This window comes from Bubalus kerabau, chromosome 1, assembly GCF_029407905.1.
Source record: "Bubalus kerabau isolate K-KA32 ecotype Philippines breed swamp buffalo chromosome 1, PCC_UOA_SB_1v2, whole genome shotgun sequence".
NCBI classification, from domain to species: Eukaryota; Metazoa; Chordata; class Mammalia; order Artiodactyla; family Bovidae; genus Bubalus; species Bubalus kerabau.
Genome location: NC_073624.1, coordinates 158,876,408 through 158,895,442, shown reverse-complemented (window position 1 = coordinate 158,895,442; position 19,035 = coordinate 158,876,408). Strand labels below are relative to the sequence as shown.

The 19,035-nt window shown below is 42.5% G+C and overlaps 2 protein-coding genes across 15 annotated transcripts in view; one reads left to right on the top strand and one right to left on the bottom strand.

Annotated features, from left to right (window-relative positions):
* Nucleotides 1-818: 818 nt before the first annotated feature.
* Nucleotides 819-10,368, bottom strand: DYDC2 (DPY30 domain containing 2). 6 transcript variants are annotated; one of them, XM_055537533.1, is made up of 6 exons: nucleotides 10,229-10,364; nucleotides 8,070-8,239; nucleotides 5,701-5,784; nucleotides 4,985-5,140; nucleotides 4,667-4,837; nucleotides 819-1,348 (listed from the first exon to the last, which is right to left on the bottom strand). In XM_055537533.1, the coding sequence occupies exons 2-6, from the start codon at nucleotides 8,112-8,114 to the stop codon at nucleotides 1,082-1,084; spliced, it is 723 nt and encodes a 240-aa protein (XP_055393508.1). In that variant the 5' UTR covers nucleotides 8,115-8,239; nucleotides 10,229-10,364; the 3' UTR covers nucleotides 819-1,081. The 6 variants fall into 6 exon arrangements, with proteins under 6 accessions (XP_055393508.1, XP_055393512.1, XP_055393531.1 ...); XM_055537537.1 differs by lacking the exon at nucleotides 8,070-8,239 and having other exon boundaries at nucleotides 5,648-5,784; nucleotides 10,229-10,368; XM_055537556.1 differs by lacking the exon at nucleotides 8,070-8,239 and having other exon boundaries at nucleotides 10,229-10,368.
* The window catches only part of DYDC1 (DPY30 domain containing 1), a 32,424-nt gene continuing 23,603 nt past the window's right edge, over nucleotides 10,215-19,035 (top strand). For 2 of the 9 annotated variants that reach the window (XM_055537565.1, XM_055537637.1), the window contains exons 1-5: nucleotides 10,474-10,611; nucleotides 13,152-13,358; nucleotides 13,719-13,850; nucleotides 13,939-14,108; nucleotides 16,307-16,408. In XM_055537565.1, the coding sequence (XP_055393540.1) occupies nucleotides 13,962-14,108; nucleotides 16,307-16,408 (249 nt within the window). In that variant the 5' untranslated portion in view covers nucleotides 10,474-10,611; nucleotides 13,152-13,358; nucleotides 13,719-13,850; nucleotides 13,939-13,961. Of the gene's footprint in view, nucleotides 10,345-10,473; nucleotides 10,617-11,778; nucleotides 11,900-13,151; nucleotides 13,359-13,478; nucleotides 13,626-13,718; nucleotides 13,851-13,938; nucleotides 14,109-16,306; nucleotides 16,409-19,035 lie in introns of those variants that run through there. The other 7 variants (XM_055537599.1, XM_055537590.1, XM_055537574.1 and 4 more) reach the window with 7 other exon arrangements.

Genomic DNA, 19,035 nt, shown 5'->3' with positions numbered 1-19,035 from the left:
CATCATCCTACTTTAATCTTGAGGTTAGACTAGAAAAGGTCAAGGGCAAAAGAAGGGAGATCAGTTAGCAGTCTATTGTAACAATCAAGGCAAAAGATGATGGTGATTTATGCATTTAGGTGGTTGAATTCTGTCTTTATTTTAAATGGAAAGGCAACACACCAGATTTAGGGCTAACATAAAAATAGTAGAGCCCAGGATGACACCAAGAGTTCTGACCTGAGCAAACTGAAAAAAAAAAAAAAATAGTAGAAACCAATTCAGGGAGAATATCAGGGATTCCATTTGGATTACAGTTGTTCCTTGAACAACATGGGTTTGAACTGCACAGGTTCACTTACATGTGGTTATTTTCCAAGAGTAAATACTACTGTACTTCACAGTCAGTGGTCTATTGAATCCAAGGATGTGCAGGAACCTCAGATATGGATAGCCAACTCAATGTAAGTTATATGTGGATAAACCCCTGCATTGTTCAAGAGTCAACCATGGTTAGGTTGGAGATATCCATTGTTTATCCAGGTGGAGGTAGCAAACTGGGAGTCATGTTCAAGGAAATCTTGATTAAAGATATAAATATCAGATCATCAGCATATAGATATCTGAATGAATACAGATGGAAAATGATGGAAAAAATCTCAAACCTTTGAGTTTTACTGTCACTGGAGTTGTTTCAAAAATAAGGACATGTAAACACCCTGAAGGGCCTAATTGCAAAATTCAGCTAAAGCTGAGGTATACAAACATTTGAAACGGATGTGTCTTTACTGTCTAGTCTCCAAAAAATGATAAAGCAAGAGGAAAAAAATTCTCATCAGTTTAGTTACTTATTTAAAATCTTTATTATGAGTTTATTTTACCCTATACATAGTTCAAATCTTCACACAATTAAGGGGTTTTCATGGTTATCAGGATGAGACTTGGGTTGGTGAGTCCCTGTAGACACCTCCTTCCACAACCTCTCATATCTTGGTTTAATCCACATAGCTAATCATCTTCAAGTAAGAGCTCTTTGAGTTGGCCACTTTCTCAGCTTGCAGCTTTGAGAAAAGCATCATTAGAATCATCCACCTTCTACAACCTAGGGAGGAGATTCGGAGCCAGGATGAATTTCAAGAGCAATTTCATGCTGAACAGCCTGGTAATTTATTTCTTGTGGAGTTCCAGTGTTCAAGTCGACCTGGCTGGAGACAGATGGCTCTGAAGAAGGGCTCTGTTGAGGCATTCCTGGAATCATATCGGAAGTTCCTGGCAGGGATTCCTGCTTCAAGGCTTCCTTCTCAAGGGGTTCTGTGTTCTCCTGCATGAATTTAGTCTTCTCCAAGGAACTTGCTATAGATATCAGTGGCTAAATAAAAAGCAGAAGAGCAAACAAAGTCATTCACAGAGACTAAACATTCTCGGCATAGTAGGAATACAATATTGCCATTTTCATGCTCAAGCCTGAGCAAAACTGAAAAAGACATTATCCAGAAAAGCATAAAACAAATCTGACAGTTTCAAGATAATTCACCAATAATTTAACTGCCAGACAGAGCAAAATTCAACACCTTTTAAAGAAAAACTACACAGTCTAGATGGCCTACACAGTATCACATACAAAGTTCAGCACACAGGTAAATAATTACTAGACATGTGAAAAAGTAGGAAAATGTGAACCATAATCTGGATAAAAAATATTTACCAGAAACAGACCTCAAAATGACAAAGATGATGAGATTGGCAGACAAGAACTTAAAAATGATTGCAGATTTAAAGGAGAAAAATGGCCATAATGAGTGAAAAGATAGGGTTTATCAGCAGAGTAGATAGGAGCCAGAATGGAATTCTAGAACTGAAAAATAAACTATCCAAAATGAAAAAAAAAAAATCATTAAATACCTAAATAGGATATTGGACATTACAGGAGAAAGGATCAGTAAACCTGAAGACAGATCAATAGAAATTATCCAAATTGAAGCACAGAGAAAAAAAAGATGGATAAAATGAATACAGTCTCAGTGACCTATGAGACTCAAGGAGACATCAAGCATGCATGTAATTGCAGTTCCTGGTGAGGTAGGAAACCTTGGAGCTGAAGTTCTATCCTCAACTTCGTCCATTGTCCAGTCAACAGTGGACCCTGTGAGGCACTGCAGAGGTCTGTGAAGCACTTGCCCACATGATCTCTAAGACCCTTCTAACTCCAAAGTGCTATGAATGAATCTGTGCAGCAAATCTATATATTGTTTCCCATAAAAACGTATTCCTGAAACATAAAGATCTGAAACATGGCTCAGATCTTTATAACAATGGGGTTTTCAGACTTAGAAACAGAATAATGACTTACTTAACTAAAAGATGCCTCTGCTTAATGAAGAGAAACCAATACAAGGACAACTTTAGCCTGTTTTCTTCTAGGTCTGACTCAAATGCTATCTTCTCTGTAAGTCTCTTCTTGATTCCCATAATTTGATGTGATCTCTACCACACAGAGTGCTCTGTTTCTACTTCTCTTTTGACCCATGCACTAGACCAACAGTATTCAATCTGGGGCACTAAAAGCAATGATGGTTTTAAGATATTTAGGAAAATCTTGCAAAACTTTGAGTACAGGCATTAAAATCCATCAGTTAAATCAGCAGGCCTTCTGAAACCCAATGCCACCCATTCTGGGCCTATTTCAGGTAAGTTTTACAGTTCTAGTGATGAAATCTAAAGGTGACAGCAGCAAGGAATAGTTTGCAGTTCACTTGGAGCCAAAAAGAAATCAGAACTTAGACTGCTATTCTATTTGACGTACCTCCACAGCTTCCCTTGTGGGTCAGCTGGTAAAGAATCCATCTGCAATGCGGGAGACCTGGGTTTGATCCCTGGGTTGGGAAGATCCCCTGGAGAAGGGAAAGGCTACCCAGTCTGGTATTCTGGCCTGGAGAATTCCATGGAGTGTATAGTCCATGGTGTCACAAAGAGTTGGACACGACTGAGTGACTTTCACGTCACCACCTCCTCACCCTTTATCTAGCTCTTTCAATGTGTACCAGGATGTGGCTCTCCCTTGCCCTGTAAGCAATAAGCTTTCTTTTAGACCCCTGTTGGGTTCCCTTTGCTTCCTTCTAACAGGGGGAATAAATTTCCATAATTACAATTTGCGTGTGAACTCTTTCCTAAAACTGAGAACTTGCTCACAATCCAGGCATCAGGCTGGCTCTCATTTCCCTGACAATTGCCAATTGTCTCACACTTGGCAAAAGAACAGCAAACCTTTTGTTCATCCAAATCTTGCTAAGGAATATGCTACAGAGTGTGAAACCTCCTGAGTGCAACACAGAGGGACAACTCAAAATACTGATGTGAGCAAAAATTTCCATCATAAAACCAGGGTACAGTTTTGGGAGTCTTTCTTTGCCTTATATATTTACATTTCTATTAACAGTGAAGCAAGGTGTTAGAAAAGGATTAGCGTGGGCAACCGAGGTGATGACAACTTTTGCTTAATGATCTCACCTCTACCATCTCCCAACAACTGCTCAAATGATGAACTGTTCCTGAGGGAGGGTTCCTTCAATTACTGCTTTCAGACTATAGTAGGAAATTATCTCTTTTGATCTACATGTAAAGTATCCAGACTTAAAAATAAATCTATTAATTTTGAGGAAAGCTGAGCATGTTGATATAAATGTATATAAAGCTTAATATTTTCATGTCTTCATCAAAATTGGCTTTGGAAACTAGCAAAAGCTAATAAATTATATAAGACTACATTAAAGATTTTCATGCATAGGAATATAGTGATCGTTACAAAGATGTCAGATATCAAGTTCAAGAAGTCAATCTGCTCTCCCGGTGTCATGTACTTTGCAGAAAGCACAAAATAACAGATGGTGTTTTTCAGAAGACTGTGGCAAAAATTGTGGGAGATAAAAGATAAGCTTGTCAGACTAATAAACACAGAGTTGTTGCTAACTATTCTAATAATTCACGACCACTATTAGAGCATCACAGGAGACATCTTGTGGCTTGATACATAAATGCTGCTGCTAAGCTGCTAAGTCACTTCAGTCTTGTCCGACTCTGTGTGACCCCATAGATGGCAGCCCACCGGGTTCTCCCGTCCCTGGGATTCTCCAGGCAAGAACACTGGAGTGGGTTGCCATTTCGTTCTCCAATGCATGAAAGTGAAAAGTGAAAGGGAAGTTGCTCAGTCATGTCCGACTCTTCGTGACCCCATGGACTGCAGCCTACCAGGCTCCTCCGTCCATGGGATTTTCCAGGCAAGAGTACTGGAGTGGGGTGCCATTGCCTTCTCCAGATACATAAGTATCATATATTAAATTAGTTAAGTAAACAGTATATAACATAAAATAATATATCTGAAGTATATACTGGAAACCATATTTGGTTTCTGAAAAATATTTAGTAATTTTTTAAAAGAATTCAAAGAATCTTGTATGAAAATATATTTGTTCCAAGTGATGTTTTAGATTTTTCTAAACTCTGGTTTTTTAAGCCAGTAACATGTAAGGTATTTCCTGAAATCTAAAATGCCTTTAAGCATTTTGTTCATTGACAAGGATTTTATTGGCAAGAATTGTCAGTAAGATTGATTTACACACAAACATATGGCTGTGGAGGGAAAGTAGGTTTGGGGAACCTCAGTGCACTTCGTGCATTTCCTGGTACCCACCATGGGATGTGGGTGTGTGCCCACTGCCGAGTTTCTCCTCCCTAGCTGGTGGCGATACTTTTCACACTGCTCTTGAATCGCACGTTCTTCTTGCTTCAGCATTTCTGCCATTCTGGTTTCTTTGAGGCTATTTTCATATTCTCTCTGCAGCTGGATCTTCTCTTGTCTATCCTGGGGTGATATGACAGAGTAGAGTCTGGTCAGTCCCCGGAGGCATGGACCCTCCCCAGGGCATCTCTAGAGTCCTGCTTTGGGTTTCAGGTTACTATGAGAAAGCTCACAGCCCTCCCCAGACTGACCTAGCCCTCATGCACACACCTTTTCTTTTGCTTTCGCCGTTTTCCTGTAATGATAAAGCCAGTGAGCCAGGTACTCTATGGGGTCACTGGGCTGAACCATCGCCACTTCTGCCAGAGCCTGGGCCAGGTGATTTCCAAAGCACCTCTTCAGGTAATTGGTTTCCATCCTGGCGGGCTTGGGAAACATCAAAAGAGGGTCACAATCTAATTGGACTTAAAAACAAATAGACACATTCTAACCAATGGAGATTCATTTGGGGACAAAAGTGAGATGTTTCTGGGAGCCCATCCTTCCCCCAAATTACCAATAAATATATATGCACTTGCCAATAGCTCTTACATTCAAATGAACCTTTTCTAAAGCTTTCCAGCTGTCCTAGGTCACAAAATAGGTCCTGGGGTTCATCTGGCCAGGAGCTTGGTGGATGGGTATTTAAGAGTGGCTGAGGCCTCCACTTATCCACACATCTCTACTCTTGAGTAGGGAGGAAATAGCTGAGCAGGCAGGAGGGTGTAAGAGGGTCTCTGGGTACCTAGCAAGCACACTATTGTGAGGTTAAAAGCTACAGTCATCTATGACATAGATAAGACAGGCTTATATATTTCACCACGGACCACTGAGAAGCCCTGAGGCAGAGAGGGAGGGAAAATGCCTGGCACTGTAGCTGCTGCCCAGGGCTACCTGAACAGAGGTGTATGCAGCAGTAGGAACACAGACTCCAAGATCAAACAGACCAAGTTCCAGTCCTGGGTCTCCTGTTTATTAGCTGTGTGATCTTCAGCAAGTTTCCAAGTCTCTCTGAGCCTCAGCTTTCTGATCTAGGAACAGAATAACAACAATATGTATTTCATAATTGTGAGGATTAGAAGAGATACTAAATACATGTGAAGCACATAGCTTGGTGAGTAATAAATGTTTACTATTAGCTGTTACAGTGGAAGATTGTGACATGAAATCGCCTGGCACCCAGCCTCTTCCTGACCATCTTCATATTTCTGAAGCTGACACATTTTAACTTCAAAAGAGCTAATAATAAAGTGAATAATAGGCTTAGATCAAGTCCTAACATTTTCTGGAGGCACTTTTCAGTTTAAGGAGGGAAAGGTAAGTAGATTGATAGATATGAATATGGAAAAAAATTCCTAGCTCTTTCCACTGCAAAGGCCTAGAACCCAAAACACCTCAGTAGCAATGAACACACAGTCTGCTTTTTTTTGTAATTGAAATATAGTTGATTAGTAATGTTTTAATTTCCGCTATACAGCAAAATGATTCAGTTATACACATACATTAAAATATGTATTCTTTTTATATTCTTTTCGATTATGGTTTACCACAGAATATTGAATATAGTTCCCTGTGCTATACAATAGGACTTGTTGTTTATCCATTTTATATATAATAGTTTGCATCTGCTAACCCCAAGCTCCCAGCTCATTTCCACCCACCACCCACCCCACCCACCTAGCCTCAGATAGAATTTGCTTTTAAATAGCCTAACAACTTAAAAGGAATCAGGGTTCCTTGGAGAAAGGACCAAGATCAAGGCAGGAAAAGTCAAATAAACCTGGAATATTTTGCTGTCCCCCCAAAATAAGAAAATGCTAAAAAATAAAATGGTTGGGGACAGAGGAGTCAGCTTGAAGGGGCTGCTGCTGCTGCTGCTGCTGCTAAGTCGCTTCAGTCGTGTCTGACTCTGTGCGACCCCATAGACGGCAGCCCACCAGGCTCCCCCATCCCTGGGATTCTCCAGGCAAGAACCCTGGAGTGGGTTGCCATTTCCTTCTCCAATGCATGAAAGTGAAAAGTGAAAGTGAAGTCGCTCAGTCGTGTCCGACTCTTAGCGATCCCATAGACTGCAGCCCACCAGACTTCTCCATCCATGGGATTTTCCAGGCAAGAGTACTGGAGTGGGGTGCCATTGCCTTCTCCGTTGAAGGGGCTATTACTAGCCAAATCTGAAGTAATTTGGCCACCAAAATTAGTAATGACTGTTGTTTGACTGTTGTTATTGTTCAGTTGCTAAGTCGTGTCTGATTCTGCAACCCCATGGACTGCAGCACACCAGGCTTCTCTGTCCTTCACTAGCTCCTGGAGTTGGCTCAAACTTATGTCCATTGAGCTGGTGATGCCATCCAACCATCTCATCCTCTGTTGCTCCCTTCTTTACTTGCCCTCAATCTTTCCAAGCATCAGAGTCTTTTCCAATGAGTTGGCTCTTTGCATCAGGTGGCCAAAGTATTGGAGTTTTAGCTTCAACAATAATGACTGTAATGGATTATAATCAACTGAATAAAGTAAGAATCCATGAGTCCATAAAAGAATAAATTACTGAATGGGAGAGCAGGCAAATTCTTTCATAAAGAAGAATGCCAACTAATAAATGTGGAAAGAAAAATGAAATTTTAAAATATTTTGTAATGATCATAGTATAACTGAACAATCATCAGTGAACACTAAAACTTGGTGAATATTTGACAAGAAGTAGGATATTTATATAGTCCCAAAGTTTCTCTCCACAAATTATGGATTAACTCCAAAAAGAAATACAGAAACTTTACAGTGGTAAAACCTGACAGGCACAATGTTAACCAAATGATCAAAGCAAACATCACCCATAAAGGGACAAAATAACATTATGTGTCTCCTGATGTGATGCACTTTGTCCTGGGACACAATACATTTCTGTAGATTCTTGCCCCAAATGCAAAAATGGAATCTGACATCAAACAAAGCCAAGTTGAGAGAAAGTCTGTAACTGGGGTATACTCTTAAAATGTCAACATCAGGAAAGACAAAAAAGATGAGGCACTGGTCCAGATCAAAGGAGCCTAAACAGCCATCCCAACTAAATTCAATATATGATCCATAGTTGGATGTAGACCAGAAGATAGAATTCTGTAAAGGACGTTGTTGGGAAAACTGAATGTGAACTCTAAGTTCCATAATAGAATTGTATCAAGGTTAAACTTCCTGGTTGTGGTAATTGAAATATGAGTAAGAAAATGTCCTTGTCCCTAGGAGATATACAGTGTGTCAGGGCAGAATAATGGCTCCCAAAGGTGTTCACAAAGTAATACCTGGAATCTATGAACTACGTTACCTTATATGACAAAGAGGAGTTTGCAGATGTGATTAAATTAAGCATTTTTTTGTTTTGGGGAAATTATACTGGATTATCCAGATATGCAGGCTTTCCAGGTGGCTCAGTGGTAAAGAATCTGCCTGTCAGTGCAGGAGACATGGCTTCAATCCCTGGGTCTGGAAGATTACCTAGAGAATGAAATGGTAACCCACTTCAGTATTCTTGCCTGGGAAATCCTGTGGACAGAAGATCCTGGTGGGTTATAGACCACGGGGTTATAGTCAGACACAATTTAGGCATTAAAATAACAACAAATCTAGGTAGGCACAATGTAATCACAGGAGTCTTTATAAGAAGGACACAGTAAAGTCAGACAGGGTAGAAGGAGGTGTGGTGATGGCAGCAGAGGGAGAAAAGGAGATGTGATTCAGGACCATGAGCCAAGGAGGGTGGGTGGCCTCTGGAAGCTGGAAAAGGCAAGGAAAGGGATCTTTCCTAGGGCATCCAGGATGAACCAGCCCTGCTGAAACACTCTGATGTTAACCCTGTACGATTCATCTTGGATCTCAAATTTCAAAAACTGTAAGATAATAAATGTGTGTTTAAAGTCACTACGTTTGGGATAGTGGTGAAGGGCGGGATGGGAATATGTGGTGGCTCCTTCTGCCAATCTGTGACTAATGCACCTGAACCAAAGCACCCAAATAAACTACTTTCTACACCCCATCTCATCAAAGTATGGCCCACAATCAGCAGCATTGCATCACCTGAGAGTTGTTGAAATGCAGATTCTCAGGTCCCACCTTAGACTTACAGAATGAGAGTCTGCATTTTAACAGAATCCCCAGGTGATACACAGTTACAGGTCTCCTTTGCTTTAATCCCAGTACAACTACCCTTCCCAGGTGGCAGAATCACCAAGTTTGGAAAAAATAGTTCATCCAGTTTGCCACACTTATCGCAGTGTGGCAGCCACTGAGGACCAAACGTTGCCGAGCCTTCCATCTGTCAGTGCTCATGCTGGCACTTACTATCTCAACCAACATTTAGTGAAGCATCTCGTGCCCAGCACTGCCCCACATAAACTGAAACAAGACATGGGAGAGGCTAGTCAAGAACTGTGCAAAACAACTAGCCCAGGGAAGGCTGCAGATGGTGGGGGAGATGAAAAAGGTTGAAAGACTTCCTGGAGGTGGGGGCACCCGCGCTCGTTCTGAAAGGAGTGCCAACTAAAGAATGTTTCCAGCCAGCTGGCTCCACAAGGACTGAGTCATTAGCAGTTGTTCACTGAGTCACTAACACGGCCTGAAAAGAGTTCAGGGTGGAAGTCAGGGATGAGATACTCTACTCTCTGGGAAAACTGACAGAATACACCTTCAGATAGAAATTTTCAGGAGAAAAATTTATAAACCCAATTTCTTGCATCTTACATACTTAGAAAAGCAATAAAATAATTAAACTGTGTGCTTGATAACTAGCAGTAAACTTTTACCTAGATATGTGTTTGACTGCAGGTACCCGTTCTCCAAATCTCCTATACGCTGACCTCTGCCCTCACCTCTTCCATGCTGAAGCAGTTTCTCAGAGTTGTCTGAGAGGCTGTCTGTAGGGCTATAATCCTCAGTTAAGTCCCCAAATAAAACTGAATTTACAGCTCTTAGATATGTTATTCCCGCCCCTCCCCCTCCCCCTCCCTCGCCCAGTGGACAGGATCCAAGCAGAAGTCACCAGCAGGTGCAAAAGCGCTAGGTTTAGAAAATACCAGGATGTTAGATTGCTACACTCTTCTCTGGCCTTAAGCAGTGCGGGCTTCACCTACAGGTAGCATTTGCGCACCTCCATTCCCGGCCCCGCCCCGCCCCGCCAAGGTCAGCCTCTGTCCTTGCTCTCTCCGTGTGCACTGCGCTTGCCAGTCTCGCTTTGTCGATTCCTCCTTTTGGCTGGCCCCTCCTCACAGCCTCTAAATTGAACATCCTGTCTCGGCTCACCTACCCTGGTACTTCCGGCTCTCCATCCAGCACCCTGCACACCTCGGGCGCAGCTTCCTCTCAGCTGCGCATCCTACCTCACCCCACTCCTCCAGCTTCTCTCTGCAGCATCTACTCCTCCGTACACTCCCCTCCCCCCTCAACCCCCATCATCGCTCACGCCCCGGCCCGCGCGCCCCCTCGTCTAACCTCGGCCCAGCGTTGTCAGCTTAGCTCTCAGCGCGCACTCTTCTCTCTCTGACCCAGGCAGTCTTCAGCCCAGGGGCGCGCGAGCTCGTTGCGTAGCAACGGGACGCTCTCTGCAGGTAGGTAGGCGCATGCGTCAAGCGCCAGCCTCTAGAATGCCTTTTGGGAAAAACAGCTTCCGGTGCTGGGCTGGGTTCCAGCGGGCAGAGGCAGCTTTGGCCCTTGGACCTTGCCAGTGGTGCGAGAGAGGAATAGCTCAGCGCAGGGCGGCACCTCTATGGCTGAGTCCTCCTCCTTCTCCTCACTGTTGAGCAGCGCCGCGCCTTTTGGAGGGGCGGGGGAGGCGGGTCTGGGATAGAAAAGCTACCGAAGCTCTCGGAATCCAGGTCAGGTAAAATTCGGGGTACCCAGTTAAATTTGAATTTCAGAGAAATAAGAAATCACTGTTTAGCACAAGTATAGTAGAGTGTATAATACAAAATCGTTTCTTGTTTATCCGAAATTTTAAATTTAACTGGCCACCGTATTCCATCCCTTCCTCTCCCACTCGGCCGGCTTATCCCAAACGTGAGCGAGGAACCTCTGTTTCTTCGGACAGCTTCGCCAGGCTTAAGGCAGCTGTTTCTGTGGAAATGGGCTTTCTTATGTTGAGCCAAGATGCCTGTTGGTGTGTCTGAAAAATATGCCTTACAACAGGCTGGGTATTTTTGCTCTTTCGTGGGGAGGAAGCAAGCCAAAGGAAGTAACGAGTTTCACCTGGGTTCTGTTGCGACGATGCAGCCGTTTCTGCTTACCGAGACTATGGTCGTCTTCTCTTGTGTTAGCTTTCTGGAGTTGCAGCAGGAATTTGTTCCAGATTTCCTGCACTGCAGGCAGATTCTTTACTGCCCGAGCCACCAGGAAAAAGTCCTTTAAATTGCTAGTGTGTTTCAAATGGAATTGAGATGTCAATGTAGTTATTCTTGTCTTTAGAGTATTATCCCATTGAAGAAGTGCAATTAGGATACTGTGTTCCATACTCAGTTATAATCATTCTTTTTTCTGTGTGGGTAAGATGCCAGTGCCAGCTAGGTAGGGCATTAAATTTGTGCCGGGTTTTGGTTTGTCTTTATGACAATGTGGATACACAAGTACACATTCCTTTCCCCATAGCGGTTGTTAATACCAAAGAGGGCATACTAGATGCAATTTCTGCATCTTGCATCTCCCCCTCCCCCCCGCCCACGCCACGCCTTCACAGTATGTCCTCACTCCTGGTTTTGGAGACCTTCCTCATTCTCTTTTTATTTGCACAATAATCCATTGTGTGGCTGTACCTTAACGATGGATTCCCAATTTGGTTATTGTTAGTGATAGTGCAAAACAACTCTGTGTATGTATTGTAGCAGAGCGTAGGGAGCTCAGCCCTTAGAATGCAGCAGTTGCTCTGGACACCCCTTAGCGGGCATTGGTCCGGCTCAGCCATTAGTCAGTACAGGTAGTGGGCCCGCCCATAACCAACCAACCAACCATCAGTGAGTGACCGTTAGCGGTCCTGCTTAACCATTGGTTGTTGCTGCAGTGGGCTCCACCCACAAGCAGCCAACTGTCAGCTACCGTTTCTCAGGAACACAGCCGAGGATCTGTTGGTGGAGTAGTGATCTGTGGAGTGGTGGTCCTCAGGTGCAGAGTGCGGTAAGAGGCGGATCCAGGCCTTCTCCATGGAGCCCTCCAGTTCACCTGGCCTCGGGCCAATGGGCGGGCTGGAGGGCCCAGGGAACAGGCCGGGGGCTCTGTCCTGCAAAGTTTCAGAGCCCTTGCCAGGGCCACCCCTTGGCCTTAGCCCTGGGTTGAGGCAGCAGTGAGCCTCTCCCCTATTCCTACTAGCGGTGGCTGCCTGTGGAATCTGTTCCTCCCCACACCCCGCAACTTTTGGGCAGAACATTTACAGGAACACCGTTACCTGACCATGATCTGATACCAAGAAGTTTGCAACAACTAACGCCACTCCTCTCTCATCTTTCCTAGAAAAGGGCTTGGCCGAGAGCTTTTGGGGACTTTGGGGTTTTTAAGGCATGAGCCACCCAGTTCCTTGCATGGCCCTGCAATAAACCTTTCTCGGTTCCAAACTCTGACGCTTTGGTATTGTTTTGGCCTCACTGTGTGACAGGCATATGGACTTGGATCTCAGTAATAATATCACTTCATATTTTTGTAAGATAGGATCCCAGATGTGAAATTGATGAGTCCAATGGTAAATACATGTGTAATTTTCAAGATATTTACAAATCCTTCTCCATGGTGTTATGCCATTTTGTACTCCTATCAATGAGAGAGAGAGTAGGTTTGAGATCTATGAATGGAAATCAAGGGGTCATTGTTTCTACAATTTTGTGCAGAATATTAGGTGCAATTGTTTAGGGACAGGTCTAGACATGCATTCTGTCCCCTGAAATTGCTCATGTCTGAATATAACATATTTAGTGTGTATTTTTTGAAAATACATTTCATCATATTCTCAGAGGAATCTGAATTCCATATGGGTAATTCAAAGGTGATCACTGTTTTCAAAGCACCTGAGACAGAATGGTTACTGCATTCCTCCCACCCTCCCTCTTTCTTTTATTCTTCCTTCCTTTCTTGTCTAAGATTATTCTTGTCCAGATTCATTAGTAAATTGGGACATTACTGAGAGAGTGGAGAAACTCATTCACTTGCCCACGGAGGGCCAGCTGTGTCCACAGTGTGAGTGAGCCATACTTTTTGAGGAGCTAGAGAAACTTGTCCTCTTGTGGGAGGACAGACATATGCATACACAGAGAGTGCTCAGGTAGTGTGACAAATGCTGTGTGAACTGCTTGGGGAAGGAGGACCGTCTTTGCATTGCCTGGGAGACAGTTGTATGAGCCACAGCAGGGAGAAATGAGAGGGGATTGATGTCTTGCAGGTGAGGAAGTATTTTCCAAACTGAGGGGGATTGAGGGTGCCATCACATGCAAAAGTCATGGAGACGGGAACATGCAAGACATGAGCAGCAGGATGGCAAGATCTTCTGTGTAGTTAAAGCCCAGGAGCCAGAATTGATATCTGGAAGTGAGCCTGGAAAGAAAAGTGGAGCCAAAGCACGAGGAACTTCATATGCTATTCTTGGAAGGTTGGATTTTTTTTTTTTAATTCTTTGGCCTTGAGATATTTGGAGTTTTAAAAAATTTGAGGTGGACGATTGTGATATTTTCAAGAAATAACTCTCATGGCTTGTAACGAACATCTTAAGTCATGTAGGATAACAGCTCTGGAATTAAGAGTTGGCTATAATTCCCTCTCCATCATGCACAACCCGTGTGATCCTGGGCTGTTTGCTTACACTCTTTGTGCCTGGTCATCCTCATCTGCACAGTGGGGCTAAGGATACCATGTTTAGGTATGCTGTGAGGATTTAGTAAGACATGCATCTCTTGTCATATGGACATCTCACAATAATGAAAGTAACCCTTCTCTGACTCTTGGACTCCAGGGTCCTTCAGGATTTGGAAACTATTCTAGTTGTGGCAACTTTTGTGGAGCCATTTTGGAAACTGCTAGAAGCATCCTGGAGCCAGCTTGCCCTGATGTGCTGATGGCAGGTGCCCATGGCTAGTGACAGAAGGTAAGGCTTTGTTGGCCTCACTGGACTCTGCCTTGACTGTGCCTTCATTGAAAATTTCCTGCACTAATGCAAAACGTTTATCTTTTAGAAGTTTTTATTTAGCAATTAGAAATGGAGTCAGCATATCTTCAAAAGTTTCTTGGGACATGTCTAACTGAAGGTCTTGCAGAAGTGGCAAGGATGCGTCCAGTGGATCCAATAGAATATTTAGCACTGTGGATTTATAAGTATAAGAAAAATGTGACCATGGAGAAACAGGTAAATATGGATATAGTTTTAAAAATTTATTATTTATCAAAGAATAGTTGATTTACAATATTAGTTTTAGATGTACAGTAAAGTGACTCAGATCCATGTATGTATTATATGCATATATATTTTTTAGATTCTTTTCCCATATAGATTATTACTAAATAGTCAGTATAGTTCTCTGCGCTATACAGTAGGTCCTTCTTTACTAATACGTAGTAGGGTGTATACATTACTTCCAGATTCCTAATTTATCCCTCCCCTCTCCCCGAACCTTTCCTTTCCCTTTTGGTAACCATAGCTTTGTTTTCTATGTCTTTGTGTCTGTTCCTGTTTTATAAATAAGTTTGTGTGTATCATTTTTTAGATTTTGAATATAAGTGATATTGTATAACCTTTGTCTTTGTGTGACTTACTTAGTATTATAATCTCTAGGTCCATCCATGTTGCTGCAAATGGCATTCTTTTTTTGTGGCTGAGTAGTATGCCTTTGTCTGAGAAGGCGATGGCATCCCACTCCAGTCCTCTTGCCTGGAAAAATCCCATGGATGGAGGAGCCTGGTAGGCTGCAGTCCATGGGGTCTCGAAGAGTCGGACACAACTGAACAACTTCACTTTCCCTTTCCACTTTCATGCACTGGAGAAGGAAATGGCAACCCACTCCAGTGTTCTTGCCTGGAGAATCCCAGGGACGGGGGAGCCTGGTGGGCTGCCATCTATGGGGTCGCACAGAGTTGGACACAACTGAAGTGGCTTAGCAGCAGCAGCAGTGTGCCTTTGTATATATGCACCACATTTCTTTATCCATTTAACTATCACTGAACTGTTAGGTTGCTTCCATGTCTTGACTATTGTGAACAGTGCTTAAGTGAACATTGGGATGCATGTATCTTTTTGAAATAGAGTTTTCTACAGATATATGTCCAGGAGTGGAATTGAAGGATCATGTGGGTTCTATTTTTCATGTTTTAAGGAACCTCCATACTTTTCTCCATGGTGATTGTACCAATTTACATTCCCACCAACAGTGTAGGGAAGGGTTCCTTTTACTCAATACAGCCTCCAACATTGTTTGTAGACTTTTTGATGCTGGCCATTCTAACTGGTGTGAGGTGATAGCTCATTGTAGTTTTGTTTTGCATTTCTCTAATAGTGATGTTTAGCATCTTTTCATGTGTATTTTGGCCATCTCTGTGTCTTCTTTAAAGATAAGTCTATTTAGAATTTCTGCCCATTTTTTGATTGAGTTGTTTGTTTGTTTTGATATTCAGCTATAAGAGCTGCTTGTATATTTTGGAGATTAATTTCCTTGTTGGCTGCATCATTTGCAAATATTTTTTCCCATTCTGTAGGTTGTCTTTTAATTTTGTTTATGGTTTCCTTTGCTGTGCAAAAGCTTTTAAGTTTAATTAGGTCCCATTTGTTTATTTTTATTTCCATTACTCTAGGAGATGGGTCAAAAAAGATATCACTGCAATTTAGGTCAAAGTGTGTCCTGCCTATGTTTTGTTCTAGGAGTTTTATAGTATCCAGTCTTACATTTAGGGCTTTAATCCATTTGGGGTTTATTTTTGTGTAGGGTACTAGAGAATGTTCTGATTTCATCCTTTTACATGTAATTGTCCAGTTTTCACAGCATCATTTATTGAAAGACTGTCTTTCCTCAATTATATATTCTTTCTTCTTTTGTCATAGATTAATTGACCAAAGATGTTTGGGTTTATTTATGGGCTTTTTATCCTGTTGCATTTTGAATCGTCTGTTATAAAATTATATGAGTGAAATAATTGGCCCAGTGTCTTTGCTTTTTAAAAGAAGTTCAATATTATCATTTCTTTTTATTATAAAAATAGTATGTTTATTATACAAAACTGGGCAACATGAAAAAGTAGAAGAAAACACAAGACCTCTATTTAGATTTTTAGGTATTTTTAGGTAGTCTAATCTTTTTTCTACATACTGTCTGGAGTTGTTGTTGTTGTTGTTGTTGTTTTTAACACAATTGTGACCACATTCAATGTGTAATTTTAATTTTATGCTCTTTGTTGAAATAATACATTTTCCCCAATTATATAGTTTCCTAATGCATAGACTATAATTTGCTTTCCTTTCCCTATTGGTGGCAGTTAAGATGCTTTCAAAAATGTGTTTTACAAATTGTTTTATCTGTAATTAGTAATGTGATGCTTTTCTTTAAATCATGCGAGAGACAAGAGGAAATGGCCCAATTGGAGCATGAGAGAGAAGTAGCTTTGATGGAGCAGGAGATGATGGAGAGACTTAAAGCAGAGGAGCTTCTCTTCCAGCAGGTGAGACCAGAGAGTTCAGTGGTGCCTGGAGCCCCAGCGGTGGCACCCTTGGTGCGGTGCTCCCACACGAAGGTGCAGAAAACTTCTCACCTCTGGTTGCTTAGATGCGGCTTTCTTGTATCTTCAGTGTTATGTCTGTTATGTGGTTTCTTTTTTAATACTTATTTTAATTTATTTATTTTACTTGGCTGCACCAGGTCTTAGTTGCTGGCAGGGGGGATCTTCACTGGAGACATGCAGACTCTTGGTTGTGACATGCAGGATCTAGTTCTTGTATGGGGAACATGGGGTCTTAGCTACTGGACCACCAGGGAAGTCCCTGTATGTGGCTTCCTTACTGGGGAAGAAGCAGTGTGAAGTAGGAGGAAAACCCAGAGAGTCTGCTTTCACAGAAGCCAAGGGGACAGCATCTCAGTGAGACCTGAGTGGTCAGTCATGTCTGTGGTTGGTCAGGTGAGAACAGAATTGCCAAGTGCTCACTTAAGGCCACTGTTGACCTAGGTGGGAGCAGCTGTGTGGGGTGGGGTAAAGCAGGGGACATGGAGATGGTGAGTAGGTGTAATGCTTTCAAGGAGATTTTCAGGGAAGGGGCTTTCTTTTGTTTGTTTGCTTTAAGGAACAGAGTGGAAGGGGAGTGGTTGATATAAAGAAATGAAGGGGATGGTTACTGGGGTCAGCTTTTCTTGGAGACCAGAGGAAACTGTTTCTGGAATGAAGATTAGGCAGGTGAAAGTGTCCTTTGATTCAAGGGAAGAAGAGAAAATGACATTAAGTACATGTGTGTAGGTTTTGTGGAGCAAAGATGAAAGCAGTTTCTGTGTGACTGTTTATTTTTTATAAAGTAGGGACCATGATCATCTACCCAGAATGAGGTGCTAAGGTAGGAAGTGATGGCAGAGTGGTGAAGGTTTGAAATGGTGACTTTGGAGAACTAGAGTTGACCAAGGAACTCAAGTTCCTTGGTCAACTTGGTAGCACTGAATTCCCTGAGTCCAACCAGTCATAATGGGCCTTTTGGTTTGATTTTCTTATTATGTGATTTTCTCCACTTAGACCTAGGTATACTGGTAAAGATGTGGAGGAGACAGACAGACTGAAGTGAGTTTGGGTTAGTAGGATTGGGGAACTAAGATGTTGGTATGGGAGTGGTTGAAGAGGTGGGTTATAAACTATAAACCAGATAGAAGAAAGTCCTAGAGTGACTTCTGGACTAATTTAATTTATGGAGCACTTCTAAACCATATTTGAGTCACCCTTATACACTGGACATGGAACAACAGACTGGTTCCAAATAGGAAAAGGAGTTTGTCAAGGCTGTATATTGTCACCCTGCTTATTTAACTTCTATGCAGAGTACATCATGAGAAATGCTGGGCTGGAAGAAACAAGCTGGAATCAAGATTGCCGGGAGAAATAGCAAAAACCTCAGATATGCAGATGACACCACCCTTATGGCAGAAAGTGAAGAGGAACTCAAAAGCCTCTTGATGAAAGTGAAAGAGGAGAGTGAAAAAGTTGGCTTAAAGCTCAACATTCAGAAAACAAAGATCATGGCATCTGGTCCCATCACTTCATGGGAAATAGATAGGGAAACAGTGTCAGACTTTATTTTTCTGGGCTCCAAAATCACTACAGATGGTGACTGCAGCCATGAAATTAAAAGACGCTTACTCCTTGGAAGGAAAGTTATGACCAACCTAGATAGCATATTCAAAAGCAGAGACATTACTTTGCCAACAAAGGTTCGTCTAGTCAAGGCTATGGTTTTTCCTGTGGTCGTGTATGGATGTGAGTGTTGGACTGTGAAGAAGGCTGAGCGCCGAAGAATTGATGCTTTTGAACTGTGGTGTTGGAGAAGACTCTTGAGAGTCCCTTGGACTGCAAGGAGATCCAACCGGTCCATTCTGAAGGAGCTCAGCCCTGGGATTTCTTTGGAAGGAATGATGCTAAAGCTGAAACTCCAGTATTTGGGCCACCTCATGGGAAGAGTTGACTCATTGGAAAAGACTCTGATGCTGGGAGGGATTGGGGGCAAGAGGAGAAGGGGATGACAGAGGATGAGATGGCTGGATGGCATCACTGACTCGATGGACATGAGTCTCAGTGAACTCTGGGAGTTGATGATAGACAGGGAGGCCTGGCGTGCTGCGATTCATGGGGTCACAAAGAGTCGGACACGACTGAGCGACTGATCTGATCTGATCTATACTTCTACCATATAGTACCTAACTCTAGAGACTCAACTCCAGTTTACATATTTTAAGAAGGGATTATTTGGGTGTGTGGATAAAAAGGAAAATGTAGACATGGAAAATAGCTTCTCTATCTTGTCTCCCATCCTCAATACTTGGTAAAACATCCTAGGCACCTTGGATGGGTATGGCTGTAGAGGCCTTTAATGCTTCTGAGTCTTCATTTTTCAATCATTGGGCTTATTTTTGTGGGGAGGTTGCAAAGTGTTGGATGTCAAATGCCCATCCAAATGGGCAAGTGTCTGCTGCAGTCTCCCCAACTTTGAGTGGGCATCTGCCCTGCCTCTTCCAGCTCCTGGAGCTGCATCTGTCCCCTGTCTATCTGAATAAAGGGAACTTCTTAGCAGTTCTCCTTCCCTAAGACAATTAGATCAC